Here is a 27,938-nt window from a genome sequence, read left to right as displayed (position 1 = left end):
TCTCCAGTGCCAGTGCTTTATCTTCAAGACAGAGGAATTTATGCTTTGCAGTTTCTCTGTAGCATGACAATTTTTGTGTTTGTCTTATTAACTTCAAAAGAGAGGAATAAAAGAGAAACTGGTGAGAGAATGACTGTTTATAGCTGCCATAACATAAGTGAAACCAGGAACTATAAATAAATAAAAAGTACCATGTGGTATAAGAGGAATAAAACACTTCAGGACATTCCGTTACAGGAAAATCTATAGCTGTTGGTTATTTGCCTGTAACAGCACACTCCCAAGTGTTTTATTCCTTAAATAGCCTAATTAATGAGGATTATTAATGCCAAACAAGCAAAAGATTCCGATCAGTCAGAAGAAGCATTTTAGGAACTTTAACTGTCCTGTCTTTGAGTTCATATAGAGAAAAGTAGTGAAGTGAAGGCGAAAAGAAGAAAAGGCGTAAGAACAGGAGTCAGAGAAGGCGAGAGATGAAAAAGAGGATGGAGGAGAATGAGGGGTGGGGTTGAGGGGGGTCCAGGAGTGCGAGGGCGATAGAACAGCGACTCATTGTGTTGGTCCACCAGGCACTGAGGGACACACACTAGGACACATGAACAGACACACACACTTACACACACACAGAGTGCAGTGAACGCGCACACACAAGCGCGTGCTTCTGCCCACTGTCCCACAGACCCGCACTGGCATCGCAGAGGGCAGCCCCTCTTTCTCTCTCTCTCTTTCTTTCTCTCTCTCTCTCTCTCTCCTCTCCATACTGTTCAGTCTTCAGTGCAGCTTGAATTACACTGTACCTCTGCGGATCACCTCGTACCTCCATCACCTTCATCCTGAGCATCAGAAGCACCTCAACCTGACGAGAGGAGGAGCCAGATTCAGGTAACACGCCTCACTTTTCTTCTAATCCAAATGCCAACCAAAACTACACCTCATTAGTTATTAAGTTTGATTAGAAAATCAAACAGTCTGTATTTTCATGTGAATGTACCTGAGAACTGCTGCGCTGCATGTGAAGGGTTCATATAGTATTTTATTTCTCCTCTAATATGAGATAGAAAGCATTGTACATGGCTTGAGGAGTGGCTCTTGTGAAAAAAACATCTTGAACATTGAGGAAACATTGAGGCACGAACAGACGCTACTCTCCTTGTCCCACTCTGAACGAAACCATGAAAGCTCCTTGTGTTCCTCAGACTCCTCATGTTTGTCTGAGATAATCCACTCGCCCTACCAGGCGTAGCTCGACACCCACCCTCAGCGTGAAAAGGATTCATTCTCTAACACGCCTGCTGGAATCCGGCATCGGCTCACTGTTTACGCCAGACCCCTAAATATTTATGATGGGTCACTTCAATGATGCGTGCGACATCATTTGTGTTTAAGATGCGCTATGAATTGTAGTAATAGGAATTAATTTCATGGCTTTGTACTACACAGTGGGACGTTTTCCATACATCATTATTCATTTTATTTGAGAATAATGTCCAAAGTGAATCTTAAAAGAGGATTATCATTAATTAATGATTAGCATTAAGAGGAAATATCATGTCATTGGCCAAAAAATAGAACATCCTAGGTCCCACTACTTGGAGAACATATAGAAAAATTACACTTTAAGAATTACACACCCCCTAAACAAACAAACAAACAATCAAACACACAAACACACATTTAGTTGATTTTAAAATATCCATAGCTGACTGTTATGTTACAGTTGATTATCTGTAAGAGGGTATTAATTTTCTTTAAAATAATGTTCAAGTTTGTTTTCCGTACTGAAATTCTTTTTTTTTTGTCTTTGCACATAAATGAAAAAAAAAAACGTTTTCTTTTAGTAGTTTAAATATAACAGTTTGGTGCTACAAACCTTTACAGATTTACACTGTGATGATTTTTTTTTTACATCCACTCATATGTTTATTTCAACCAAATTAAATGTTAAAGCGTATAGCGTTTTTAATAAGAGATGTTGTCACAAAGCAGCTTTACAGAAATCTGGATGTAGATTTCTAATGAGCAAGCCAGAGGTGACATGTAGTGAAGAAGAAAACCTCGAGACTCATAAGAGAAGCAGTTGTCTTCTAGGTGACACCGGATAGTGGGATTATAAATCATTACAGCATGCAGGAGTAAAGATAACCGGTACTAAGTGTGTTGAAGTGTGTTCAGTATGAGTATACTGTGAATAAGAGCTCCAGGATGAAGCGTCCCAAGTTATGAAAGTGATTTTATCGCTTTTTGTTTTGTAGGTCCATTTGACCCACACTCAGGATTGAGGACTCTTGCTAATGTTGAAAAGCTTCTTCGATCTCAGTTGAAGCTTTCCCAAAGCAGGTTTTTTTTGTGGACCCAAAAATAAAAGCAAACTCACACACGCCTCAGACACAGAAAGTCAGCATGGCGACGACGGGCATGCAGCTCCTGGGATTGGTCATGTCCATCATCGGCTGGGTGGGCGGCTTCCTGGTGTGTGTGCTGCCCATGTGGCGCGTCACGGCCTTCATCGGTAACAACATTGTGACGGCGCAGATCACGTGGGAGGGCTTGTGGATGAACTGCATCGTGCAGAGTACTGGCGAGATCCAGTGCAAGGTGTACGACAGTATGCTGGCGCTACCCAGTGACATGCAGGCGGCGCGTGGCCTCACCGTGCTCTCCATCCTGCTCTGCACCCTGTCGCTGGCCCTCGGCGTACTGGGCATCAAGTGCACCAAGTGTGTGGGTCAGCCGAGCTTGGAGGCGCGGCTGGCTCGCATTTCCGGTATACTCTTCGCCATTGCAGGGTTCCTCTACCTCGTGCCTGTGTGCTGGACGGCCCACTCCATCATCAAGGATTTCTACAACCCATATGTGGCGGCGCCGCACAAGCGTGAACTCGGCCCTGCGCTCTACCTGGGCTGGGGAGGCTCGGGCCTGCTGCTCATCGGCGGATCGCTGCTCTACGCTGGCTCCAGCCCACCTGGCATCCCCTCATCACCTACCTTCAGCAGCGGAGAGAGCAGCCCACGCCGGGCCGGGGGAAGCACGCAGGTCAAAGGTTACGTTTAACGAGCGACACCGACTGCAGTCGAGCCCATACCAATCCCCTCTGCTAGTTTTCCCCATCGTCATACATTCCAGTTAATGTTAATGTATTTTTTATTATTCACTGCTAGTGTTAATGCCTGACTCTAGGCAATGGAGGGTGTGAAGAAAAAAAGTGTAATTATTTAGTTTTTCATCCTCTTGTGTCATCATATAACCCTGTGTCTCTCTCTCTCTGTATTTATTCATGTATGGAAAAAAATAAAGACATCCTACAAAGTCTCTCCTGAAATAATGTGTTAACGCTGCTTAAAAAAAAACAACAACAAAAATATAAGGTAATTAATTAGCTTTAAATCAGTGGCGTTCAAACACCAGCCTTTATGGGAATGGATTTTTTTTTATAATGTATATATACGTTTTAAATATTTTTAAATTATATATACTCCTTAGTTTAGCGGAGAACCATAAGAAAGTTATATGTAGACCACAGAAATGTCCGGCAGTAGAACATCTGAGTTAACTAAAAAAGCAACAACAAATATGATTAAATATATGAGAAAATATGTCAAGCTTTTATATAGATTATGGACTTATCATAGTGATTGTTAATAGACAGTTTGGGCCATTTTCTTTGATTTTATGTGATCAATATATGAGTGAAGATCTATGGGCTTTTATTGTCATGAGGAGCTGATATTTGTTGGAGAGTAGAAAAGCTGTAGAAATTGTTTGAATTGGAAGTGACACATGACAAAAGCTCAGCTTTTCCCAATACAGATTCAATTAATTCAGATGTGGACTGTGAAACAGATTCACATTGTGTGTAAAACTAAGTGCATGCATTTCTGAGAAGGATGACTCTACATGGCATAGTTTGGACTCATACCATTGTCCACTTTTGCTTAATATTTCTAGTTAATGACACATTTTTAAGCATTGCATATACTGTGGTACTGTGTACGTTTCTTTCTCCAGATAGGTGTCTTTCATGCTGAGAAACACTCGGCATTGTGTGGAACCGGTAGCTGATGAGGACACACTCGGCCCGTGCCGTCTCCCTCTGTGACTGTATCTGACTGTAGTGACGAGGGGCTGCTGCTGTACGCCAGCAAAACAATGCCATTGTACGGAGCACGACCGGCACAGCGGCAACAATAGCCTATAGTGTTTTGTGTGCCTGCTAGTGAGTCATGTGTAATCTAATGGTACTGGTGGGGGGATTTAAAAAAAAACAAAACAAAAAAAAAAACAGGAAAAACATTGGAAATATAAAGGATCTTTGGTTGTTCAGGGTGACGCCAAGCCAAGACTGTTTTGTCAGAAAACTACTCAAGGTGTTATAGTGTTATAGTGACTTGGGCCATACAGAGATGGTGAATTATTTTCAATAACGTGCCCACAGTTTGAAGGATAAGCTGACCGAGCACTCATCTGCTACCCTTACAGCTCACTTTAAGCTAATTCACAAATATTTGGTCTCTGATTATGGGATGATTCTATTAATAAATTAATAGTGCCATATTTCTCTATTTACTATGATTGGCCCTGAATGGCATTCCATAATTTGTCGAGAATATTTAAAGCCTAAATTATAAATTTCATTGTGGTAACATCGAACTGTCAACACAGTGATGCTTGGCTTGATACTGCACTACGCTCGTGCCAAGAAAATATATTACACAAGAAAATGTGCTTAGGTCCAAGATCAGAATCATGTGGAACTGAGACACGCCCGTTTTCTACTCAAACTCCACCCCGTGTGCGTAACTCTCGCGTATCTTCAGAATATATAAGTCTGGGGTTATGTTTGAAGTCTGAATGGCGATGCACTCAGTTTCGGTATTAAAGCCTTAAATCAACTCCGAATACGGCCCAGTCTTAGCAGTTGAGTGAATAGCTTGGTCATAGTCGGTTAGTAAAGCAACAGATACATTCCATTTTTTCATTATTCAGATAAACAGAGAATAATACTGGGCCTAAACCAGAACCCTGTGGGACACCATATTGCATTTGCATGTAATGGCATGTCGAGATCTAAAACAAGCAAATATGTGTCTAAACCAGCTGTTTTTAAAATAATATCCATTATAACAGCATGGTCAATAGTACTAAAATACATAATAATAATAACAATAATAATAATTATTATTATTATTATTATTATTATTATTTAGTGTTCATTACATATATTTGATTCTTTTAAAACAATTATATGAATATTATTTCAGGATTATTCAGTACTGAGTCGCTCTGTCTCCAAACGGGAGAGAATTTTTAACACCTAATGAAGCCATATATGAGGATAAAGTCTGTGTTATTAGCAAAAATAAACTTTTATCCAGGGGCCGGATAACAAATATCGGTTATACACAAATTGCACCACATAACACGTATAATACACTAGTTGATAGCCTAATTAGGGCACTCTTATAAAGGTAAATGAGCGATTGAGAACGTAACCTAGTGACGCTAAAACCGGAAGTAGGCGTCACGTGATTCACTCGAAACAGGTGACAAATAAGGGTTCGGTTGACCAAAACATAGACGCGTCTAGTCATCAAGTGTCCTATAGAAGAACTCAACCATGGGAAAAGGTGGAGGTACATTTGAAAGGCTGTTGGGTATGTTCTATTTATTTATTTAATAAACTCTGACGATAAATTGTGATAAAGCCAAGAAGTTTCCGGAAAAAAAACACTGTTCTATTAGCTAGCTAGCTAGCGGGGCTGTGGCTGCCAAGTTCACGCGTGTATTATTGGTTCAGCACCCGTTTTGTTTTTAACAAGTCCCGCCTCCTCTTCGCGGATTGGCCAGTGCTTTACTCTGACACGCAGTTCCAGAACTCATAGCCAATCCTAGTGCGCGAAGTGCATTGTCTAGCCAATCAGAACGCAGAACATGGGACTTGCCCGAAAACGGTTGGGGAACGAAATACGGGGTTTCAGTAGCAACCGATCTATTGTGTGTGTATGTTAGAGTGTTAATTCGCGATGAAATCCTCGATGTTACCCTGTTTAGTGATATAAAAGTTAAAACATGTCTGATATGGAGCTAAATCCCCTGGTCCGTCTGTTTCTTAGGAGCTAAAGAAGGCTAAGTTAGCCGTATTAGCAAGCTAGCTAGCTAATATTTACAGTGCTAGCTGTGTGCCTCTTGCTCATGGAGGTGGCTAGTAATGTTTAAATGTAGACACAATCACACGTCACTGCTTTCATTAAAACAGCTGAGTTAACTAAATGAGGTACTTTTCCATTAAAGGTGTACATCATTAGCAATCATTAGCATTTAATCCCAGTCAGAGCCTAGCACAGTTAGTTAGCTGGCCTTGTTTTTGCGCCATGATGTCGCCTGATGGAGAGAACAGCTCATAAAAATAACCAGCTGGCAGCAGTTTAGAAAGAAAAATAGCAGTTATGATTAGAATAAAGTCTCTTCTTTGCCTGGATGAGGAGTGTAGCTGTCAATATGACCTGATGATTCGTTGTCATGGAAACAGATGCTGTTAATGACTGGGTTTTCTGTCACTATTATGAACATAATTAACATCTTATGATTGGTTTAATATTTTTAAAAAAGAACATGGAGCTGTCCAGTTTGGCTTTACATCCTGTCAAAGTACTGTAAAGTGAAAAAAAAGAGATAAATAACATCTTCAGTTTATAAAACCCACTGAGAAAATAGCCCAGATGTTAGGAATAACTCTCTAAGTGTTGTGCGATTGTAGGAAAACAATCAGCTAATCTAAAGATAAATCTCATGAGTAGTGTTTCAAGAAGGTTTAAAAAAAAAAAAAAAAAAAGAGCACAATTTTTTATATTTAGATGAATTCAGTTTGCCTTTTAGTCTGTGAAAATATTGTACAGTGAAGAAAAATCTTTTGTTTACGCAAGGAATAAAACTCTCAGTGTTGTGCTGTTATAGGAAAATAATCAACGACAGAGTCAGAGTACTGTTCCCAAGCGAGAGGTGATTATTTTCCTGTAAGCGCACCACACTGGGTGTTTTATTCTTTCTGTACCACATCTATACCACGCTGGCATGTCGTGCTGCTTAAGTGATCTGTTTGTGTGTGTGTAACGGTTTATTTATTCTCCCTCGCAGCAAGGAGCTTTGCGTTCACTTCCTGTGTGCCATCCAGCTCCATGCCTTCAGGCTGTAGGAGAGAGAGAGAGAGAGAGAGAGAGAGAGAGCGAGCAGCTTAGTAATGCAGCTCTATAGTGTCTTTATATTGTCTAGATGTGGGGCACACACACACACACACACTCTCATAATGTCCAACAATATCAGATTGTAGTTTGTACCTGGTTGTGTTTGGCCTTAAACTCTCTCTCTCTCTCTCTCTCTCTCTCTCTCTCTCTCTCTCTCTCTCTTTTGTTTTTCCTCCCCAAAGTCTGTCTCGCTCTCGCCGTCTCTCTTAATCCTTAACTATAGAATATGCCTGTTATAGTTTTGTAAATGATGTGAATTATTTTTATCATGTATGGAATGTTGATAATCTTTGATGTGAGTCTAATGATGAGGCTTTTAGGCTAAATATCTGAGAGGGTGTTTTATTTTATTGATAAATGGTATTACAGAATTTCTATTCAAACGTATACAGTTTTTTATGTTGAGATTTTTATTTGCATTCTGTTTTTTAAATATATCGGTCTCTATTTGTTTATATTGAATTAGTAATAGATCTCAAAAGTCAAAAAGTCTCTCTCTGTCCTTTAAATCTCCTCTTGCCTGCTCCTCCAGTTAGATTTATTTTGTAGTTGTATTTTCTAATGAACTCATTTGGTTCGTCCCTCCAATATAAAGTCCTGGAAAGAGATTTAATTTTATTTTTGACAAATCTAACCCAAAGGCAAAATGATTTTATTTGCAATATTTTCGCTACTCTTTCTTTAGGCTGTAACAAGCCGGGAGCAGACACACTGAATAAAATTCTAACTGGCAAAAAACTTTAGTAGCTGTTCATTTCTTTTTGTGCTGACGTCATCTAGGTGAACTTGAACCCTGGGAATTTGGGTCATTTCGAACAGTGAGCTAATAGGAAGTGAGAATTGAGGCTATGGTCTTTTCTTCATGAGAGATAAACACACTTAAACAGAGGAACTGATGATTATTAAGTCGCGTCCCCGCGGCGGCCGCGTGGCGCGTGTTGTCGTAACCTGCTCTATCTACAGGTGTCTGTTCTGTTAACTGTACAGAGGCAGTGAAGGTGTACGTGATGTTCAGATATCATTCATCCTGTTTTACAGACAAAGCCACCAGTCAGCTGCTGCTGGAGACGGACTGGGAATCCATCCTGCAGATCTGCGACCTCATCCGGCAAGGAGACACGCAGTAAGTCCTCATCACGCTGGCACCATGTCACCAGGCTGTACTGAATATTCATCCCAGAGATATAAGAACGCTCTTTTCCTCACTCTCAGGGCTAAATACGCAATCGCTGCCATCAAGAAGAAGCTAAATGACAAAAATCCACACGTGGCCCTCTACGCCCTCGAGGTAAGAGCTGCTGGGTTCATTATGATCAACAGAATCTCAGTATTTGACGAGGAAATGCTTTGATGGTTCTTACTTACGTGACCTTTCTTCTAACCAGGTTCTGGAGTCCGTGGTGAAGAACTGTGGCCAGACGGTTCATGATGAAGTGGCGAGTAAGCAAACCATGGAGGAACTCAAGGATCTGTTCAAGGTAGAGTTTTATTACACTTCATCTGATTATAGAAGATATTTAAACGTTCCTAAATATTTCTTTTACTTGGATAACATCAGGTTCGTGACGTAGCTGCAGCACTAAAGCGTGTACATGTTACCTGGCAGCAGTTTATTTATTTATTTTTTTAAATCTCCTCCAATTTCCCTGCTGAGAAAAGTAGGACAGTCCAAAGATGAGTTTGGGTCCAGAAGAGGGAAAAGGATACTGAGTCAGGGTTAATGGTTGCTATGGTTACCTGAAGGTTTAGCAAAAAGATTTAATAAGTTATATATTATATTTTGGCACAATTGCACAGCGGGTAGCGTTTGCGTCTCACAGCTTCAGGTTCCCCAGTTCGATCCCGAGCTCTGGTTAGTCCTCCTACAGACATTCACCATCCAAACATCTTTGCACCGACGAAGCCATTTTCCCCTTTGGAGAGAGAGAAAGATCCCTGAAATTCAGCTCTTATCCAGTTTACACTGACCTTTTCAAAGTGCAACCAATAAGATGAGCCCTCATATGTGACGTAGCAAAGACACGACTCGCTAGTTACAGTGGAGGAGCTGCTAAGTATTTACCTGTCTCAGTATTTATTGAGACTTTCAAAGACCTCAGTCGTGTGTTTTGTCCTTCCTAGAATAGCTGTGGAATCGTTCGTCATGGCTCCGTAGCTCTCGGATGAGGTTGAACTCGTCGTTGTTTTGTCGTGACAGTACGCCTCGTGCACCCCGTGTCTTCTCCTGACTTCTCCAAAGGAAGCCAGAATGTTTTTTTTGTTGTTGTTGTTGAGATTATTTTTACTTGCTTTAGAAACATGCTGAATGAGCTAGCCTTATGAATCATCTGTGGTTGAATCTATGTTGAGTGCTTTGATGATGACGTAGCACCGTTTCAGCCTCGTGTCCAAAAACACTTATCGTCCTTAACCCCGTGTCCGTTTGGGTTTCTTCTGGGTTCTCCGGTTTCCTCACACGTTGCGAAAGCATGCCAGTAGGTGAACTGTCCAGGCCAAATTACCTCCCGATTCATGCAAATGAATGTGTGAATGATATTTTCCTGAGCAGTACCACATTTGTTTGCTTATATTTTAACCTAATGTAGTCATGATTTGTATAATATACAGATCGAAACACACTCGTGTCAAACCTTTACATCTTACGCTTATATTTATACTACATTTAATATTCCACATTTACGGTAGTGTAGAATTTTACCTGTGAACAAATGTATAATGTAGTTTATACTAAACAGTATATTATAATAGTAATGGTAATGTACTGTTAGTAACACACTCTTCAGTAGTGTATATTTATACCACAGTGATGTTAAATTCTCAATTCTGATTGGTCAGAGGTTCATATTAATGCCTTTGTTTTACAATATTGTTTTTATAGAAACAGCTAAAGCACAAGGTCTTGTATAGCGGAAGCTCCACATAAGTCTGATAATAAACAGCAATCCATTTATTAAGTTATTTCCTCTTATTATTTACGTTATAGCAGTTATAAGCAGTCGTTCTCTCACCTTCTCTTGATGTTAATAAGATGAAGTCAGCTTATTCCAAGTCAACGTCACCTGACACTGGACCGTATCAACAATTATAACACCGTTTTAAAATCTGTTTAAGTGGAGCTCTGCCATAAAATTCAAACTGTAAGTTATTAATATAGAATCGATAACGTATTAGAACGAGCGCTTTAATATAAACCTGTGGCATTACTGACAGAGCTGCTGTTATAGAAAATTAATCAACACCTTCTGACCAATCAGAATCCAGAATTCGGCAGCGATGTGGTGTATCTGTAGGTCTGGTTATTGTATAGATAAATGAATGTTTGTACTAACACACAAAAAATCTGTCATAATAATGCAGGCTAGTCAGGACAATAATGATTTGTTAGCTAGCAATGTTAATTATGTTAAATTATCAGAATATTTGGCTTTGAGGAACATCACGCCACCAAGACATGTATAAATCAAGTAGAGCGTTTAGCAACGAAGATTTTTTTTCTGGTTGCTGAATGTGTAACATGCATTGGGCTAAATTATAACTTTTTTTTAAAACGTTCCTGAGTTCTCTGAGTGCTTAGAGATCTGGAAAAATATCAGACACTGTTGTGACATGAGGTGAATTCATGATATCGTTATACGGTATACACTATCGTTCCTCTGTTCTGTGTTCGGGAGGCTGTTACTCCTCTGGTGTTATGATCCTACTCTTCCTGATGAGTCATACTGCACTTTACTTCCTGGTTGTGTCATCGTGTCACATGTCCTCTCGGTTCTTAAAGCTCAGGGGAGTTCCAGCAAGTGTCAGAACGAGAAATGCCTTTTAGCTTTGTGGATTGTCCAAAATCAATCTGCTGATGAAACCTGACGTAAAAGGTAATATCTGTTGATCAGAGTGGATCGATTTTTAAAAAAAAAAAAAAAAAAAAAAGAGAGTTGAGTATTTAATAATAGAAGGCTTTTTATTTGTTAGAATGTCAGGATGACACAATTTCATATTTAGTTGCTTTTGGTTACTATTAAAGGTTTTTATTAAATGTCTAACAGGAATAAGTCAAGGTGGACTTGCCTGTGGTCTTATAGCGTTGAGGTTTTACCTGAGGTTGTGGATTGATGAAACATTTTCGAGTAACACAAGTCTAATTGCCTCGACATACTGCTCGCTCAGTGCGTTTTCTCACATGGATTCTTTAGTCCATTTCAATTAAATCCTAGTGTGTTGCCCTCCTTGTTTGTGGTCCCAGTCTCATTCTGCCTCTAAGTGAATCCTAGTGCAGGTTGATTTGCGATGAAAATGTGAGAAGGATTGTAGAGAAAGTGAACTGTGTGTTGTGGGTAGTGTGTGGCATTCTCGACTTGTGGGATGGTAAATTAAGTGACAGCACGGAGTATGATGTCTTCCAGATATCTAGGCCAAAGAAGACAAAAAAACAAAGACATGCAGTGTACTTTTAGCAGGCTACTATTGTTACGACTTACGTACTTGGTCGATTTCTTTCTGGCGCTGTATTTGTGTCCAGTGAATGAAGGGAAATATTTGTGAGTAGAGCACAGACATGCCTCTTGCCACGTGTCCCTAAGCACTGAATTACATAGAAAACAAATGTCAAAAACCAAAAGTTTTAGATTGAGCTGGATGACTGAAAATCCTTCACATACACTCTCATCAATTTGTGTTGATGTGACACGTCCTCTGCTGTCCTCAGAAGCAAACTGAGCCGAACGTCAGGAACAAGATCCTGTACCTGATCCAGGCCTGGGCCCACGCCTTCCGCAACGAGCCCAAGTACAAAGTGGTCCAAGACACTTACCAGATCATGAAGGTGGAAGGTACACAAAGCACAGCTGGCATAAACAACAGAGTTGTAAAATATAAAGCAAAGCAGCACATCTGATTGAATTGAATTCTCCTGCGCTCCCTCAGGTCATGTGTTCCCGGAGTTTAAAGAGAGCGACGCCATGTTTGCTGCAGAGAGGGTGAGCGATCCTGCTAGAGAGACAGTGACAGGGCCACAGATTGTGATGTGTGTATTATGCAGACGACGATAATGGTGTGCGTCCTTTTCAGGCCCCTGATTGGGTGGATGCCGAGGAGTGCCACAGGTGCAGAGTTCAGTTCGGAGTGATGACTCGAAAGGTAAACGCAGAGAGCTTGTTCTTCTTTATCTGTCGTGAATTAGTGAGTTGCATTCGATGAGTCAGAAACCTGTACACAGAGCCATGTGGTGATAATTTTGAGCAGTTTTATAGACTTAAGTGTGCGTTAAAATTTCTTTCACTAATTGAATAACAGAACATCTTCCTTTTCAGGCTAACTGTCAAAACACAGACGGCCAATTTAGTCAATTAACCAAGCAAGTCTATGCTATTTTGAGCATTATAATCGTTTACTACCTCAGAAGAAACAAATATTAGCAGTAGCGCTACATTATGCATTCATATCACGTAGAAGAAACATTTTAGCTTGTTTTTTTTTTCTCACAGTAATGCATTATGTGTTACATTCCTTACCTAGGTTTTACTTTTCTTACAAATCCACCATCTTCAGTTTCAAATCCAAAATGGCTTCCTATTCACTATATATGCTCACTACATAGGGAATAACATAATGGCATTGTGGATTCTATGCAGGACCCATTATGTGCAATGAAAAGCCATTTGACATGCGACATTGATCAGAGGAAAGTATTGGCACCCTTGGATTTGTTTGGGTGCACTCACCACCATTACTGCAGTCTCTTTGGTTTAGACAAGCAGAAGCACCACACCATGGATTTATAATAATGTAAAATAAGCTATATTTCCTGTCAGCCCAGAGAATATGGGGTATTTTACTAATCCAGTGGGGTCTGGAGATGCACATTGGGTCTGTAAAACGTGCTGCATTCGACTAAAGGTCGTAACTCATAATTTATGACCTCTGACTATGAAAAACCAAAGAAAATGCTCCCTTACTCCATTATGTAATATCGTGATCTGTTCAGGAATGAAAAGGACTCCAGGGCGCAAACGTACAACCGAAATATTTCTGTACACATTTAAATAATGAGTTTAATATATACGTGGTTGGATTAGGTTAATCAGTAAACCTGTACAGAGGAGGATGGTGGGATTTATTTTAATTAAATTTAATCGATTTGTTGCATAACAAGTGCTAATTTCCCCAGCTACTGGCACTGCTAATAACAGGGTAGGTGTGAACTATGAGTAGCCTGATAAGTAATATCGGAGCGGTGTTGGTGTTTCCTGACGTTGCAGTGTTTCTCCTCCCTCAGCACCACTGCAGGGCGTGTGGACAGATCTTCTGTGGCAAGTGCTCCTCCAAATACTCCACTATCCCCAAGTTCGGCATTGAGAAAGAGGTGCGAGTGTGTGAGCCCTGCTTCGAGCACCTCAACAAGTAAGTCCAAGTGGAAACGAGACAACACACACACACACACACACACACACACACATCGAAGCTTGTACTATTGTTTTTCCAGTTCTGCTTTTTTTAATATGGCTGAAGGATGCTGCTGTAAGGCATTTCCTTGACATTCATGTTCTGAATCTTCATGTTTAAAAGACAAGACCGTTCACAAGCACTTAGTATTACAATACACGTATCACTCCATCATGCCGTATTTCACAGCTGTATCCCTACGCACTGCATTTCACATTTTTGATTTGTCCCTGTGAAGTCATGTGTTCAAAGTGTTTTGTGTTTCTTCTGCAATTTACTAGTCTGTGTGTGTCTCCTGATCCCTTCTCCTCACCAGCCACCCCTCCCTCTCTCCCCCTTCTAGGAAAGCCGAAGGGAAGAGCAGCAGCAGCAGCAGCAGCAGCGGGCAGTCCGAGCTGCCGCCCGAGTACCTGACCAGCCCTCTGGCTCAGCAGTCTCAGGTCGGTGCTGTCACTTGGAGCATCTTTTGTGCTCATCTGAATAAAAAGTGTCTCATGCAACGTGCGTACTGTAACCATGACAACGCTATTACCCATCCTAGCTAGTATCGGCTAAATAACTAGCCTAGCTTGCTGTTCAGAGATTAAATAAAGAGTGGTTTAACTCGACGAGGAGGTCGTTTGTCTTTGCTGTAGCTTTGGAGGCAGAAATTGTTTAGTATTATTGGATTATTGTTAGTTCCATGGCAACATTTGGAATATTTCCAATAAAATATTTTCCATTCGACATGTCATAACTCTTCTCATGTTCTCACTAATAAGGCTGAGTTTTCACTGATGCTTGTTTGTTTTGCTTGCTTGTGACCTGATTGCTCAGGTAATAAAAAAGCATTCGATGTGTGTTTTTCTGAAAAGTTTGGAGGCACTCTGCTATCATGAAAAACACAGACAGCGTTCCACTCGCCTTGCAGTCAGACTCATTGCTGCTGATGGTGTTTATTCATCACTGCTATTGCACTCTAAAGTCCTTACAGCTGCTCATGGGAAACATGCCTATTAGGAACATGATCTTACTGAACTTTTTTAAATTAAATAGTTTGATTATTTTTCTTTAACATATTCAATTCTAGCAGTCAGTGGTAAGCCATGCCCCAATTTTGCACTCTTTCTGTCTTCTCTCCTGTTTATATATGGATGTGCTGAGTTTATTTGGCTGCTCTGCTTCCCCAGATGCCCCCTAAGAGAGACGAGGCTGCGCTGCAAGAGGAAGAGGAGCTGCAGCTGGCCATCGCTCTGTCTCAGAGTGAAGCTGAGGAGAAGGAGAGAATGGTGAGATGTGCATGAAGTCATTCTCTCTGGTGGTCCTACAACATGTCCATAGAAATGGTGGGGGGATAAAGAGAATAAAGCATCACGCATGCAGATATATATATGCTCTGTCTCGTTTTGTTTATTTCAGAGGCAGAAGAGCTCGTACCCTGTGTACCCCAAAGCTGACCCGACTCCGGTGACCTCCTCCGCTCCGCCCGTCAGCACTCTTTACTCCTCTCCCGTGGTAAGGGTCTGGATGGTATACGAAGAATATGCGAAATATGGTTTTAGGTGCTATAATGAGAGATGTTTGTACAGTAATCAGCAATTTGTGTGAAAAATATTGTGTAGTCATGGGTAAAGACTTTTTTCTTGACATTGTGTGATCGTTTATCTATCTTGCCTCCTCTCTCTTTAGAACTCCTCTGCTCCTTCGGCTGAAGATGTTGACCCTGAGGTAAGTATCTCCTCACAAGATGGTGTTTCTGCTTCAGCATGCAGCTTAGCACGATGTGAACCTTTGTACTGTGATGATGATGTTTATATTCATCTTTTCCAGCTGGCCCGTTATCTGAATAGGACTTACTGGGAGAAGAAGCAGGAGGAAGTGCGCAAGAGTCCCACCCCCTCTGCTCCTGCTCCGGTGCCATTGGCTGAACCGATGCCAGTCAGCCAGCCAGTGGAAAGCCACGCCCCCGTTCAGCCCATCAACATAGTGGAGGTAAATTAAGTGTTAAGTGTGTGCTGTGTTTAAAATACGAAGCTGTTCCAGGAAGTTCTTTTCTGCATTGTGCACCTTTTTTGTATAAGCCTTTTCTCATTATACAGAAGATCACGGAAGTGAATAAGTTCTTACTCTAAGTAACAAAGCGTGACCTTAGTGCAGCTGATTTGTGATGCGCTTCCGCAGCAGCAGTACCAGAACGGAGAATCAGAGGAGAACCACGAGCAGTTCCTCAAAGCTCTACAGAACGCCGTCACCACCTTCCTGAATCGCATGAAGAGCAACCACATGCGCGGGCGCAGCATCACCAACGACAGCGCCGTGCTCTCCCTCTTCCAGTCCATCAACAACATGCACCCGCAGCTGCTGGAGCTCCTCAACCAGCTCGACGAGAAGAGACGTGAGTCAACACTGTCACGCCTCGCACCGTTCTTTTCCACATGGGCTCTGCATGTTAAATGTTACAGTTATAATATGGCAGTTGTGTTAACTGGTATCTAGTGTGCACTTTGTTCCAAGTGTGTTGAGTTTAGGACTGATTTTTTTAATTTATTTATTTATTTTTATTGCTTTTGGGGGGGAAAAATCCATCTAATATTTCTTAAGTAAGATTAGAACATTATTATGGAAACCCGGAACCTTGAAAAACATGAATTAACTGTTTCAATATTACATCGTAAAAATAAAGTAAATAGTGTCTTACGTCTTATTTACAAAGAGGAATGATTAAACACATCGCTCATTTTACACGACGCACTCGGTGATGACATTCGGTTCTCTTTCGCCTGTAGTGTACTATGAGGGGCTGCAGGATAAGCTGGCGCAGGTTCGGGACGCACGGGCCGCTCTGAACGCTCTGAGGGACGAGCACCGCGAGAAACTGCGCCGTGCCGCCGAGGAGGCCGAGAGACAGCGGCAGATCCAGCTCGCCCAGAAACTCGAGATCATGAGGCAGAAGAAACAGGTGAGTGCCATGTGATCGATTTAACATGAATCTCCTGGAACAGCATTATCAAAAGGTGGTAAATCTTTTCAACTCTTTTCATACATTAAGAGACGAGCGTTTAGGAGGATTAGGAAAGTTGTCTTCTTTGCCTTAGAATACTTAATTACTACTGAAAAATTTAAACTGTTTCTTTGTGACATCTCTAATATTTATTCGCATACACGTGGACTCTTCTCATCTTGCTCATGGGTGAGAGGCGATTGTTGATCAGTCACATTCCTTATCGGTTGCAGGAGTATCTGGAGATGCAGAGACAGCTGGCTATTCAGCGTCTGCAGGAGCAGGAGAAGGAGCGGCAGCTGCGTCTGGAGCAGCAGAAACACACCATCCAGATGCGTGCTCAGATGCCCGCCTTTTCCCTGCCTTATGCCCAGGTGAGCTCTGTCCACTGAATCCACACAGTCTGTTGACCTGTTTAGAGCAAATCTGACCCTATCATGTGGAGATATTTCTGTGCCAGAGCAAAAAGCAGTCACAGCAGGGAAACTATTGCTTTTCATTAGTGATATGGAGAAAACTTTACACACTGAAAAGCAAAATCTTCACTGCATTGCTTTTACGTCACTTTATCTTTTCAGTGATGACATCCAATGATCAGAATGGGATTGTGTTTTTTTTTTTTTTAAGCATTAAAAGCAGAATTTGTGCCAGAAATTAATGTAATAAAGAGTCTGTTTACATGATGAATATGTTTCTTAATTGTGTTTTTGACTACCTTTAGTTTCGAGCATCATCTTTTAAAATAATATTGCAATAAAAATCAGTAAACGGTGAAAATGGTGGCTTGGGTTGCATGTGTAAGGCTGTAAAACGCACGATTATGGTTAAATGTGAGGTTTCGTTCATTGTGCTCACATCCCGCATGTTATTTGATACTGATTGGCATATTGCTGTACTGTCTGGAGTTTTGATGTGTTTTGTGTGCTGCAGATGCAGTCACTGCCGCCTAACGTGGCAGGAGGGGTGGTGTATCCACCCGCTGGTCCCCCCAGTTACCCCGGCACGTTCAGCCCTGCTGGCTCAGTGGAGGGCTCTCCCATGCACGGGGTCTACCTGAACCAACCCGGGCAGGCCGGGGGAGGACCCTACCAGGCCATGCCAGTGTCGGCTACGGGTGAGCGGATGGTTAAATCTGAAATTATTGAAACCATTGTGTTTGATGTTGTGTCTGAAGTATGCTTTCTGCATCTCTATATCCTCATAAATGTAAGTTCCTCATAGACTTAGCTAGATTTATAGTTTTTGAACAAATACTAATGCAGATTGTGTTCCATTTCACGTAGATCCCAACATGGTGAACGCCTACATGTATCAGACCGCAGGTACCGGAGGGCAACCCGCTGCTCCTGGTCAGGCTCCACCCCCTAACACCAGCCCTCCATACACTAACTACCAGCCCACTCCGACACAGGGCTACCAGGTAAGAGGCAGCACTTGTGGAATACCAAAGTCTTGGAACAGACCACCTTTTGGAAATGTTTATAAAAATCATTTAACTATCATTTACCTTTGATAAAATTTCTTGCATTGGTTTTGTCTTAAAATTTGAAAATTATTTGAGCTGGCATTTATTTAGAATCCGATCTCTGGTCCACTGAAAAAACACACCATATGCTCAAAGTGATTTGCTCCCTGCGCTGGGCGTCAAGAACGTGATTGGTTGAAATTGCCACACCTTTGACTAGCATGGCACAGGAGTTAAAAAAAAAAAAAAAAAAAAAAAATGATTAAATAACATTAACAGCTACACACCTATATTGTTCTCATTAGGGGAAGAAAAAAAAAAAAAAAAAATATATATATATATATATATATATATATATATATATATATATATGATCTAGTGTGTATACCTTCATATACACACTGTTCAGTCTGTTTGAAAGGAACCCTGGTGTGTTCTCACTCTCTGAGTGGTTCTTCAGGAAGGTGAGAACACAGCAATCACACTCAGGTGTGGACTAAAACAACCGATCCGAGGGATTCTGAGCAACGTGGTCTCGGTCCGCTTCCAAGTGAACTCGACTCGATTTGGTTCAGAAACGACTCAACTGCAGGAAATGAACAAAACATGCTTTGTGTTTTGGTTTACAGCTATTTGTTTTTTTTGTGAATGTGAACTGCTAAATTGAGCCAAATGACAGAGCGTTTTTGGACTAATAGGTGTGAAAGTGACTTTAGTGTCAAGAAAACCATCTGCATTATGACTTACTGCTTCTATCTCGGGTTTGAAATGGTACAGTTTAAACCAGAACCTGTTTCTTCGCTGCAGAATGTGGCGTCTCAAGCTCCTCAGAGTTTGCCCCCGATGTCCCAGGCTGCCCCGACCAACGGCATGGCCTACATGGGCTACCAGCCGTACAGCATGCAGGTCAGGATTCTCACACAGCGAATATAACATTCTCCTTCAGATCTCTAGCATGACCTAATGCCCAAGGGGGAAAAAAAAAAGTTATACAGCTGTCTTTCACTATGATGAGTGAATGAGTTTAAATGTAAACGTTGTACTGCTCTCGTTCTCGTAGAACATGATCTCAGCACTTCCTGGGCAGGACCCCAACATGCCTCCTCAGCAGCAGTACATGCCTGGCCAACAACCCATGTACCAGCAGGTGGGGTCATAATATAGTCTGCTACCTGTCAAGTGCACTTGATTAAACTTATTAACACTCGTAGACGTTCTAAGCGTGTTTTTATACATTTGAAAAAATAAGATGCGATAAATCTGATGATATAGCAAATACATGTTCAAAACATCACACTACTATATTATTAATATTAATATGGTGACAGACCAGTTCTGCCCTGACTAGCATATAATTTACACTCTGAATTGTAACAGCCTTTAGGAAGAAGTTCTAGCTATTTAAGTGCTTAGCAACCACAGAGACACTTTTCCAGTTACTATGACAACTAGAAACTCTCAAAACAGCATACTAACATTAAAAACAAATTTGTGCTAGCTATGGTAATATAACATTATACCATTTTATACTGTCATTTTATTCCTCTTATACCACAATTAGTTGTTGTTTAATTAATTATGAATGACAAGGCATACTTTTTATTTATTTATTTATAGCTATGTTTAATGTGAAAAAAGTTCTCACTTCTCACCTCTCTTCCCCCCCCCCCCCCCCCCCCCCCTTTAAGTTAATAAGCTGAGGGGTTTTTTTTTTTTGGTCTTGTCTTTGCGAGAAACCGCAAAGTGTAAACTCGTCTGTCCTGAGGATATCGGAACAGTTACAGCTTTACCTCTGTCTTTCACGATGCGCTGACACTGGAGACTCCTTCCATAAATGTTAAATAAACATCACCTTACAGAAAGCTTCAACAGTTTTACATGTTTTTTAATCGGTTTATGTGGAGCGTCTGCTGTACAAGTGCCTCTGAATGAGCTGTCACTGTACAGTAATGTGCATTAATATTAACACGCATTAATATTAACCTGCTGTTATAGAAGATTAATCAACACCACTGGACCAATCAGAATTGAGAATTCCACACCACTGTGGTATAACAATAGATGGAAATGCATATCATTTTAGGTTTGCTTTCAGCTTATTTGTAAATTGGCCTTTTTTTTCGGCAAAGAAAAGAACAGAAACATGGTATCTTTCCTGTTAACCCACTTTTGGTCTCTCTCTCTCTCTCTCTCTCTCTCTCTCTCTCTCTCTCTCTCTCTCTGTGTGCGTGTGTGTGTTTGTGCAGATGCCGCCCCCTGGTGGTCCTCAGCAGCAGGCACAGCAGCCCCAGCAGCCCCCAGCAGGCAGCGCCGAGGCTCAGCTCATCTCCTTTGACTAAAACTCCATATTATCTGCTGATCCACCACACTACAGTCAGCCCTCTGCTGTTTTTCTCCTGTAACCCCACACACACTCAGTCCACTTGCAATATTTCTGTGACCATCTATTGATGAAAACGTCCTGGTTATCAGAAACATGAGACTCTTTTCGCTGCTGGTATGATATATCTCTCTCTCTCTCTCTCTCTCTCTCTCTCTCTCTCTCTCTCTGCTTTACGTGGAGAGAAGGCTAGAAATGGTTCTTAAATCCTTCAACGCCTCTCTCGAAATGTATGTAGTGTTTCCTTATGAAACACCTCTTAGCTAGTCATTCGTATCCTTGAATATTAACAAAATATGTATTAAAAGACAGCGAATAAGACGTGACCATCTCATATTTTTCTAAAGTCGACCTGCATGTGTTCAGTCGTTCTTTACGGCGTCTCCACCCTGATCAAGTGAACGTGTTTTAATTTAATTTGAGAAGCTTTCGAATGGCTTTAACAAGTTGTCTATCAAGCGATTCAGGGGGGAAAGAGCGCCTGATCCAGGATCATGTCCGAGAGCGAGGGCTGATCGTAGATCAGATTTCTCACTCTGGTGCTTGTTATAAATATGGTGTCTTCGAGTGCTGCCTCTCACCTCTCTCACAGACACAAATCCCGACATTCCAGAGCAGCGTTCACTGCAGAAATCCCATTGTACAAGTCAAATTCCAAAAGATCTGGACTTTCTCTGCATTTAGGATCATTGTCACGGAATCCTAGCTAATAATCCTCGCAATCTCGGCTTTCGTAGATTATATTAAATAGATGGGACCGGTGCTGTATAGCCTTTTTTTTTTGCATTTAGTGCTGATTTGTACAAAAAGATTTCGTCGTGTGTTTAAAAAAAAATAATAAATAAATAAATAAAGTTTTGCCAGATTTAACATCAGGCTTCAGGACACGACTGATTTCACAATAAAAAGAAAATCAGAATGCCAGGACATCACAGAGATGAAGAAAATCCTGTTTTTTCTCACTTCGTTAAACAGGCGCCTCTGTAGAGAGCGATGCGAGCGGTAAAGCAGGATCGTATTGTGATTCAGATGAAGGATGTATCGAACATTGCTTTAAAAAATGGACTTGTACTGCATGTTTGTAACGTCCATCGACCAGTGAGCAGTTCTGTAACCCTTTAATGCCGTCTGTGGACAGCTTCGTTCCATCATACTGATCTGTATGACTCCGGGAAAGAGTTTTAAGATTATATTTAATAAATATCTCATTCTTTTATTGTGCACTTTTTGGCAATGTGTCTTTTATTGTGTCTGAAGTAACATGGAAAATGAATGAAGAGTAAAGTAGACATGTGGAGTTAGTTTTGCTTTTGAAAGAAAACAGCAAAGAAATAAAATCAAATAAATATTAATTAAAAAAAGTTTAATATTTAATAAAATAAAAGAATGCTACCTATACTGTAATTTAGGGAATAATTGTCAAAGGAATAGTTATATATATATATATGAAATATGTAAGTTCTGTATTATTTATTTATTTCAAATTTTGGTATTGTATTCTTCCTTGATATTTGGCAGGTTTTCTTTTTTTTTTTTTTTTTTTTTTTTAATTTTACTCTTTGAATGTCTGGAATTGGAATTTGAAGAAAAGTCGTCCGCTAGCCTTTAGGTTTGACCGAAACTGCGGCATTTGGTCATTACTCCTTTATTTAGGACCAAAAGCTGTACAGTTTCCAATAAGAGACACAAAAAAGGTGTAGTAAATTGATGGAATTTTTTTTAAAACAAAAGTCTGATTTAATTCTCATTAAGTTTATTTCTTAATTTATTATATCTGTTTTCACATTTTAATTTATCTGATATGTAATACACTATATGGCCAAAAGTTTGTGGACCCCTGACCATCACACCCATATGTTGTTCTTCCCTAAACTGCTGCCACAAAGTTGGAAATACACAATTATATAGAATATCTTTGTAGGCTATAATATGACAATTTCTCTTCACTGGAGCTAAGAGGCCCAAACCTGTTCCAGCATGACAATGCCCCGGTGCACAAAGCGAGCTCCATGAAGACATGGTGTGTGAAGGTTGGAGTGGAAGAACTCGAGTGTCCTGCACAGAGCCCTGACCTCAACCCCACTGAACACATTTGGGATGAACTGGAACACCGACTGAACCCCAGACCTCCTCACCTACTGTAACATCAGTGCCTGATCTCACTAATGCTCTTGTGGCTGAATGAACACAAATCCCCACAAACACACTCCAACATCTAGTGGAAAGACTTCGCAGAGGAGTGGAGGATAACAGCAAATTGGGACTAAATCTGGAATGGGATGTTCAACAAGCAGAGTCAGTATGAATGTTATGGTCAGGTGTCCACATACGTTTGGCCATGTAGTGTATTTTGCTTGTGGTTTTGTAATATGAATACTTTTCACACAAAATTAACTCTATATATGAAGGACAGCAGGACAAAATGTTGTGCAGGAGTTGATCAACAAGATTTGTTTAAAGGTTACAGAATTTGATTTTATTTAAAAAAAAAAAAAACTACGAGATGTTCACTCTGAAATGGACCAGCTGTACGTCACAGTTTTCTGAAGATCAGGCATTTGTTGCTTTCTTGCATCTCGATCTGGTGGAGACACACAACAGGTATATTAAAACCGCTGTGTGTTTATACAAGTGTGTAAGTACTGAATTCTGAATATTGCATACACTGTATTAAATGTGTTCAGTATCATATTTGTTTTTCAGTACACACAAGAGTAAAGCATTTGGAGTGTGTTTGGAAAAGGTGAAGTGGTCATGTGGTGGCCATTTGTTCTGTTTTTAAGAGGGGCTAAAGGAAGGGCAGTGCCACTGTGGTCCCCTAAATATAAAATGACTGACTCCATTTTATGGGTGAGTAAAGAATACAACATTTGGGTGTGTGCTGTTGTAGGAAAATAATGAACGATAGGGTGGTGTGATGAAGCAGTTTCATTCCTGTTTCATTCCTCTTATACCACAATAATTTGCCAATGACGACATTTTTCTTAACGATAGAACAAGACGTACATTTTATCCATTTATAGTTACATTTAATGTTGTGGAACATCAACACAACAAGTTAATTCTTGTTCACACTTACGTTCTAGCAGCTACAAACAGTCGTTCTCTCACCAACCTCTCCTTTTTTCTCTCTCTTGATGTTAATAAAAGCAGCTTGTCATCTTACTAAGATTCACAAAGCATAAACTCCTTTACGAAGGACTTACTTCGTAACGTTACAGCTTTACCTCTGACTGTAACAAGCCCTGACGCTGGAGACTCCTTCCATAAAGGTTAGAAATAAATATCTCCTTACAGAAAGTAGCAACATAGCAATGATTCAGAAGTTTTTATTGTTAAATAACTTTTCTTTTTTTTTTTTAAATCTGTCTACTGTTATGAGATTTAGATTATGCAGTCTGTCCACAATGCAAGTCCATGTGTAAATTGTGAATGAAATTATGATCATCACCGCCTTCTGGCCAATCAGAATCGAGAATTCAACAGGGCTGTGGTATAAAGAGAAAGTCGTTTTCAAAGTATGTGAAATGGTAATTAAATATGTGCAAGGGAGAAATGTATTTTCTAAAATAAAATATTTTCTTTCTAGCTGTTACACACCATTCTCTCCAGACGTAACCCATTCCCAAACGCGAGCTGTCTCAGCACATCGATGTCTGGAAGACCCCACTCTGGATTCCTGGCCAAGAGTTTACAGGCAGAATGTTACATTATTAATATAAAATATAGTTTTAGTATGAGAGCATGTAGAGAATTCAGGCTGGGTGTGAACACTCACATTTCCCGCAGTTTCTGGTCTAATTCTTCATTGCAGCTTGGGATGATTGTTCCGTTGATGGCATACGGCTGAAAATGAGTTAAAACCACATAATTGACATTAACATAAAAACCACAGTACTGTTGAAATATGGGCCAGGTACAGACAACACACTGTAGACTCCAAAATTTTTGGCACCTTTCAGAAGAATGCACAAAAATGATTGTATAAAATAATCAATATAAACATTGCACACAATCATTCAAACTTTCTGGAGTTTTCTGTTTATGTAACCTTTATGGAAGGAGTCTCCAGTGTCAGTGCTTTGTAACAGTCAGAGGTAAACTTGAGGTTTTCAGATGAGGAAAGAACCGAGGACAGCAGTTTCTCTGTAACAGGCTTATTAACTTCACGAGAAGGTGAGGTTTATAGCTGCTATAACATAAGTGATGTATCTATAAATTGAAAAAAGTTCTTTAATAAATAAAAAAATTAGAATTGTTGTGGTATAAGAGGAGTAGAAACAGCAAAACAGACTTCAGGATGTGCTGTAATAGGAAAATAATCAACTTCAAGGTGATAACAGTAACTCTGCTTCATCACATCACAACATCATTGATTATTTTCCTATAACAGCACAACACTGAGTGTTATATTGAGTGTACATGTTAAAGCTCAAAAAAAAAAAAAAATCACTGCATTCATTTTTAGAAAGGGTGCCAATAATTCTGGAGTATGATTTTATGCTTTTTGTAAAAACACAGAACATTAGGTTATGTCTTATGAATGTAGTTGCTTGTATTTCCTCACTCCATAAGTCATTAAGATGCCGTTCTGCTTCAGAATCTGTCCAGATCCTTTAAAGACACCCTGTGAGAACAGGACGAGTAGTTATAACACGTGTAATAAACACGTAAGATAACTCACATAAACCACTTACTAAATTAAAAAAGTACTCAATATTAAATCGAGCAGGTGAACTTTACCTGTGCAGTGCTGAAGCCGCTGTACTGCAGCAGATTAATCGCCATGATGATGTCACAGGAAGTTTGTGGGAGCCCCGCCCATTTCTCCCATGGTTCCCTGGCGTCCAGGAACACTGGCTCCAGCACTGACTTCACCCTGGTGGCGTTAATGTAAGCCCGGATACTGCAGTGCAGACGGGAATCACGTTCTATAATCACGTGCTGGAGTTTTGATAACAGATTTTTAATATAAATCCTCATTAAAGGAATACTCTAGAATTTTCCTTTCTAATTTCTATCCACCACAACTGTCACTTCTGTGTGAAAAACACAATGTCTCTTTTTTTTTAATGTTTCCCTGCACTGAAAAACCCCAGAAACCCCATTTATTTGAACTTCACTTATAATGGACGTCTAAGGGCAGTTGTTGAATTTTGTCCGTAAATGTAAAATATGCGATTATATAATGGGTGAGACTGGAGCCTATCCCAGGGGCCAAGGCAGGGGACACACTGGACAGGGTGCCAACCCATCGCACAATCACACACACACACTCTATCGACAATTTGGAAATGCCAATCAGCCTATAACACACGTTTTTGGACAGGGGGAGGAAACCAGAGTACCTGGGGAGAACATGCAAACTCCAAGCACACAGGGCGGAGGCAGGATTCGAACCCCCAAATGTGGAGTTGCTAATCACTAAGCCACCGTGCTGCCAAATCTACAAACACCTTGACCGAATTATTCACAAAATTCTACTAAAATACATGTTTTGTATAAATGCATATTGACTGCCCCAACACCTGCCCTTAGGCTTCCATTATAAGTTATTTTTGAGTTAACAAATTTTCTGTTCTTTTGTCAGTACAGGTAAAGGTCAAATCCTTTCTGTCATAATTTCACATACGCTACAGATACAGTGCATAGAGATTATGTTGAAATGTGCTGGAGTATTCCTTTAATTGTGGTTAAATACATTATGTATCTCAGCAGCGGCTCGTGACCATAGATTTTGGTGGTGCAGGATGACATTAATACCGACCAAAGTCAAGAAACCATCACTCTTGAATGATTCTATAGGCTATGTGAATTTTTTAGACTAACCCCATGATAGTCGAAAGTTGATAGGCGGAAACATGCAGTTATTCAGCACACAGTCTAAAGCACGGTTTTAGACAAACCTTAGTTCAGCTGTGTTTGATACAGCAGGTGAGAAGACATTTTTCTTCTTTTGCTCTGCCTTTACGTGGGAAACAAGGTCACTGTGGTACACACGCATTTCTCCCAGTCTTTGCAATATATCTTACACTAGAAACAGTTCTGTACATCATCGATCTGCTGTCTGCACTTACACTTTGCCTTTGTTTGTGGAAATTTATTAGATTGAATTCTGATTATTTGTTCTAAAACAAGATCTTGGTGGCCATGGAGTATTTAAAACTAGCCCAATCTGGTATAAAAAACCACGATCCTGGCAAATCTGTCATTAACTGTCCTGTAGTCGAGCGTGGGGCAGCGTGATTGCCGCCCCAATGGGCCTTTATTAGCACATGTTGCAGTTCCCGATTTTGACCACTAGGTGCAATAATAACTCAGTGGAGTGCAGTGCCACATCTAAATGATGAGCAAATCAATGAAACATCGGCTTATATCTGTCAGATAGCAACATATTTTTTGAAACGTTGGCCTCTTAAAAGAATTCATTAGTATTTCAATCAATAGAGTCATTAGGCATGAACATGTCCTGTGTACCTGTTTCGTGAATCCTCCGTGATGTCTGACGGCTGCCAGGTGATAAAGTTTAACTCCTGAGCAAAGTGAACTACGTGCTGTCCGGTACCGGAGCCCAGCTCCAGGGCGAACAGCTCTCGCTCAGCCTGATCCTCCAGGACGTCCTGCAGGACCGAGAGTAAAGCGTCCTGACTGCGCTCGGCTGCAGGGGACACCAGCATGATCTACAGCCAGGAAAGGAATCATAATATTACTACACAATGTACATTTAAAGCTCACAAATATGACACTCTCACTCACCGATCCTCACTGATCCTCAGTTTGTAAAGTTTCTTATCCAGCCAGCAGGAGGAACGTCACTGCAGGCTGATGATCTGGCAGATGGATGAGGAGATTACCTGCTTAAGAAGCTTCTGGAGCTCCTCCTCGTTCTTGCACTTCTGGTCAGCTGACAGTTATGCATAAATTTTGGTTTTTTTTTTTTTTTTTAATTTATATACCTTGTGTTTAAGGCAAGACTTTTTTTTTGCCATAATTAATCACAGCGAGATGATTTTTGAGATTCTTACAAGTATTTTTTTTTTGTATTGTTACTTTTACCAAAATTATTCATGCATATGAGGCTTCATCTAATTACATATTCATACATTTGCATACTTAATAAACCCACAAATCTAGTGTTTTGAGGATGCACAATAGAAAGACCATTACAGAAAATACTGTTGGAAAATCGTCTCTTTATTGTTAAATAAGACAAAAATTCCATGTGCTGTTAAAAATATATATATTTTTATAAAAAAAATATATATATATATATTTTATGCCATTTTTCAGTATATAATCTAACATAAGTCCAACAATTATGAACATTTTGAGAAATTCCTCTGTAATAAGCTTCTAAATATGAACAGATGTGAAGGTGTACAATTTCATGAATCATCTAGAAACTGAGATGTTTGGTTACGAATACAGAAAAAAATTATT

At 40.3% G+C, this 27,938-nt stretch overlaps 3 protein-coding genes across 8 annotated transcripts; 2 read left to right on the top strand and 1 right to left on the bottom strand.

Annotated features, from left to right (window-relative positions):
* Nucleotides 1-606: 606 nt before the first annotated feature.
* On the top strand, nt 607-3,309 carry cldnk (claudin k). The gene is made up of 2 exons (XM_026945954.3): nt 607-882; nt 2,253-3,309. Exon 2 carries the CDS (start codon nt 2,401-2,403, stop codon nt 3,049-3,051), a length of 651 nt encoding a protein of 216 aa, XP_026801755.3. The 5' UTR covers nt 607-882; nt 2,253-2,400; the 3' UTR covers nt 3,052-3,309.
* Nucleotides 3,310-5,498: 2,189 nt separating this feature from the next.
* hgs (hepatocyte growth factor-regulated tyrosine kinase substrate) lies at nt 5,499-21,721 on the top strand. Of its 6 annotated transcripts, none has more exons than XM_026946054.3 (21): nt 5,499-5,651; nt 8,277-8,361; nt 8,451-8,526; nt 8,624-8,716; nt 11,941-12,061; nt 12,156-12,208; nt 12,300-12,368; nt 13,507-13,631; nt 13,990-14,113; nt 14,843-14,941; nt 15,072-15,167; nt 15,342-15,380; nt 15,483-15,644; nt 15,834-16,047; nt 16,439-16,611; nt 16,887-17,027; nt 17,584-17,767; nt 17,937-18,073; nt 18,926-19,024; nt 19,179-19,265; nt 20,365-21,721. In XM_026946054.3, exons 1-21 carry the CDS (start codon nt 5,615-5,617, stop codon nt 20,455-20,457), a joined length of 2,307 nt encoding a protein of 768 aa, XP_026801855.1. In that variant the 5' UTR covers nt 5,499-5,614; the 3' UTR covers nt 20,458-21,721. The 6 variants fall into 6 exon arrangements, with proteins under 6 accessions (XP_026801855.1, XP_026801858.1, XP_026801857.1 ...); XM_026946057.3 differs by having other exon boundaries at nt 11,938-12,061; nt 14,017-14,113; nt 15,837-16,047; XM_026946056.3 differs by having other exon boundaries at nt 11,938-12,061; nt 14,017-14,113.
* Nucleotides 21,722-22,773: 1,052 nt separating this feature from the next.
* zgc:103625 (methyltransferase-like 26 B) lies at nt 22,774-27,195 on the bottom strand. Its single transcript, XM_026946086.3, has 6 exons — nt 26,976-27,195; nt 25,242-25,404; nt 25,066-25,125; nt 24,277-24,344; nt 24,099-24,177; nt 22,774-23,079 (listed from the first exon to the last, which is right to left on the bottom strand). Exons 1-6 carry the CDS (start codon nt 27,173-27,175, stop codon nt 23,032-23,034), a joined length of 618 nt encoding a protein of 205 aa, XP_026801887.2. The 5' UTR covers nt 27,176-27,195; the 3' UTR covers nt 22,774-23,031.
* Between the last annotated feature and the right edge of the window lie 743 nt (nt 27,196-27,938).

The sequence above is a fragment of the Pangasianodon hypophthalmus genome, chromosome 23 (assembly GCF_027358585.1).
Source record: "Pangasianodon hypophthalmus isolate fPanHyp1 chromosome 23, fPanHyp1.pri, whole genome shotgun sequence".
Lineage (NCBI taxonomy): Eukaryota > Metazoa > Chordata > Actinopteri > Siluriformes > Pangasiidae > Pangasianodon > Pangasianodon hypophthalmus.
Note: the sequence above shows the minus strand (reverse complement) of the source record. Positions and strands in the feature narration are given on the sequence as shown.

What these genes read in the sequence shown, in the direction of transcription:
- hgs (XM_026946053.3), top strand. Translation starts at nt 5,615, where the DNA reads ATGGGAAAAGGTGGAGGTACATTTGAAAGGCTGTTGG. An exon ending in CCAGCTCGACGAGAAGAGAC is followed by an intron (nt 16,048 to 16,438) that starts GTGAGTCAACAC and finishes TTTCGCCTGTAG; the next exon opens with TGTACTATGAGGGGCTGCAG. An exon ending in AACAACCCATGTACCAGCAG is followed by an intron (nt 19,266 to 20,364) that starts GTGGGGTCATAA and finishes GTGTTTGTGCAG; the next exon opens with ATGCCGCCCCCTGGTGGTCC.
- zgc:103625 (XM_026946086.3), bottom strand. Translation starts at nt 27,175, where the DNA reads ATGCTGGTGTCCCCTGCAGCCGAGCGCAGTCAGGACGCTTTACTCTCG. An exon ending in ACGGAGGATTCACGAAACAG is followed by an intron (nt 25,405 to 26,975) that starts GTACACAGGACA and finishes TCTGCACTGCAG; the next exon opens with TATCCGGGCTTACATTAACG. An exon ending in GCGGCTTCAGCACTGCACAG is followed by an intron (nt 25,126 to 25,241) that starts GTAAAGTTCACC and finishes CTGTTCTCACAG; the next exon opens with GGTGTCTTTAAAGGATCTGG.
- cldnk (XM_026945954.3), top strand. Translation starts at nt 2,401, where the DNA reads ATGGCGACGACGGGCATGCAGCTCCTGGGATTGGTCATGTCCATCATC.